Consider the following 1,097-nt stretch of genomic DNA (forward strand, 5'->3'; position numbering starts at 1 on the left):
AGACTTCATTTGAACGAGGCTCTCACTATCCGGCCCTTCACAGGCTGAGGTGGGCGCCAGTTATCAACTAGCGGGTTCATAGGTTCGTTCTCGCTATTCTTGGAAAGGCTACGGAGCCTCGCCATCTGCAAGGAGGAAAAAGTAAAGTGTCCGTGTGAATTCACCTGGAAGCAGTGAAGACCTCAATGTCTAGAACAAACTCTGAGACAAAAAAGGAATCTTCTTATATAATGTCAAGCAGACTGGTAGAGATTATTGGTAGAGATCACTGCAGCCCAACTACTAGCACTGTCCTTGTGGACCTTTACACTCTTCACAGAACAGTTCATCATCTGACCCTTGCCTGGGCTTCTTTTGGAATTTTTCCCTGACCCACACTCACAATGGGGAAAAGAGTAGGGGCCTCCTGTGAGCCTATTGGAGCTGGACTGCAGTGAAATCCCTCGTGAAAATATGGCTATCCGTGAAGGTGGATGCACACCTGAGTCCGTGCAAGGCAGTCTGACAGAAAAAGCTGGCCTGCAGAAGTTCATATTTTGTTCTGTGAGGCAGAGAAATGTATGCCAACAGGATTATTATGTTCAATCATGAATTCAGCGCTCAGCTGTTGTTCTCCAAATTAATTTAAATTCAATGTAGCTTTGTTGTTACCCTGGCAAAATAAATCTGTTCTGAAAACAGCCAAATCAGTAGAAAGGCTATACCCTGACTTGTACTGCTGAAGCAGAAAATAGTATCAATAACCAAAAGTTTTAATGCAAGAACTAAAAAGAAGGTCACCTTATCCAGGCTGGCTCTCTGTTCTTTTTCCTGTGTAAATGTTCATTTGAGCTATATGAATATAATTAGTACATTAATTTGTATTAACATTCAGGTTTGCAGGTTCTAGCTAGTTTGATCCTTCTCACTGACAGCTTTTAGGAAGTCAAGACCTGGACCAGCAATTTCATAAACTGGAAAACTAGCTAAATGTCAGTCTCACTTGCCACTTCATGCTGAAGCACAAAGAATGAACTGAAGCTGCTGTGATGGCTGAGTTTTGTGGCTTGAGTGCACTTTGGCCTATGCAGGTTTTTGGGATCCCAAGAATACTCCTG

The 1,097-nt window shown here is 42.9% G+C and overlaps 1 protein-coding gene across 1 annotated transcript in view; it reads right to left on the reverse strand.

The window, feature by feature from the left end:
• Positions 1-5: 5 nt before the first annotated feature.
• Positions 6-1,097, reverse strand: part of LOC104163152 (carbonic anhydrase 3-like) — a gene marked incomplete at its 5' end in the record, with an annotated part of 11,588 nt that continues 10,496 nt past the window's right edge. Inside the window, one exon of the mRNA XM_009702056.1 lies at positions 6-125. Coding sequence (XP_009700358.1) covers positions 6-125 — 120 coding nt within the window. The remainder of the gene's footprint in view (positions 126-1,097) is intronic.

This window comes from Cariama cristata, unplaced genomic scaffold, assembly GCF_000690535.1.
Source record: "Cariama cristata isolate BGI_N322 unplaced genomic scaffold, ASM69053v1 scaffold14116, whole genome shotgun sequence".
Classification (NCBI taxonomy): Eukaryota; Metazoa; Chordata; class Aves; order Cariamiformes; family Cariamidae; genus Cariama; species Cariama cristata.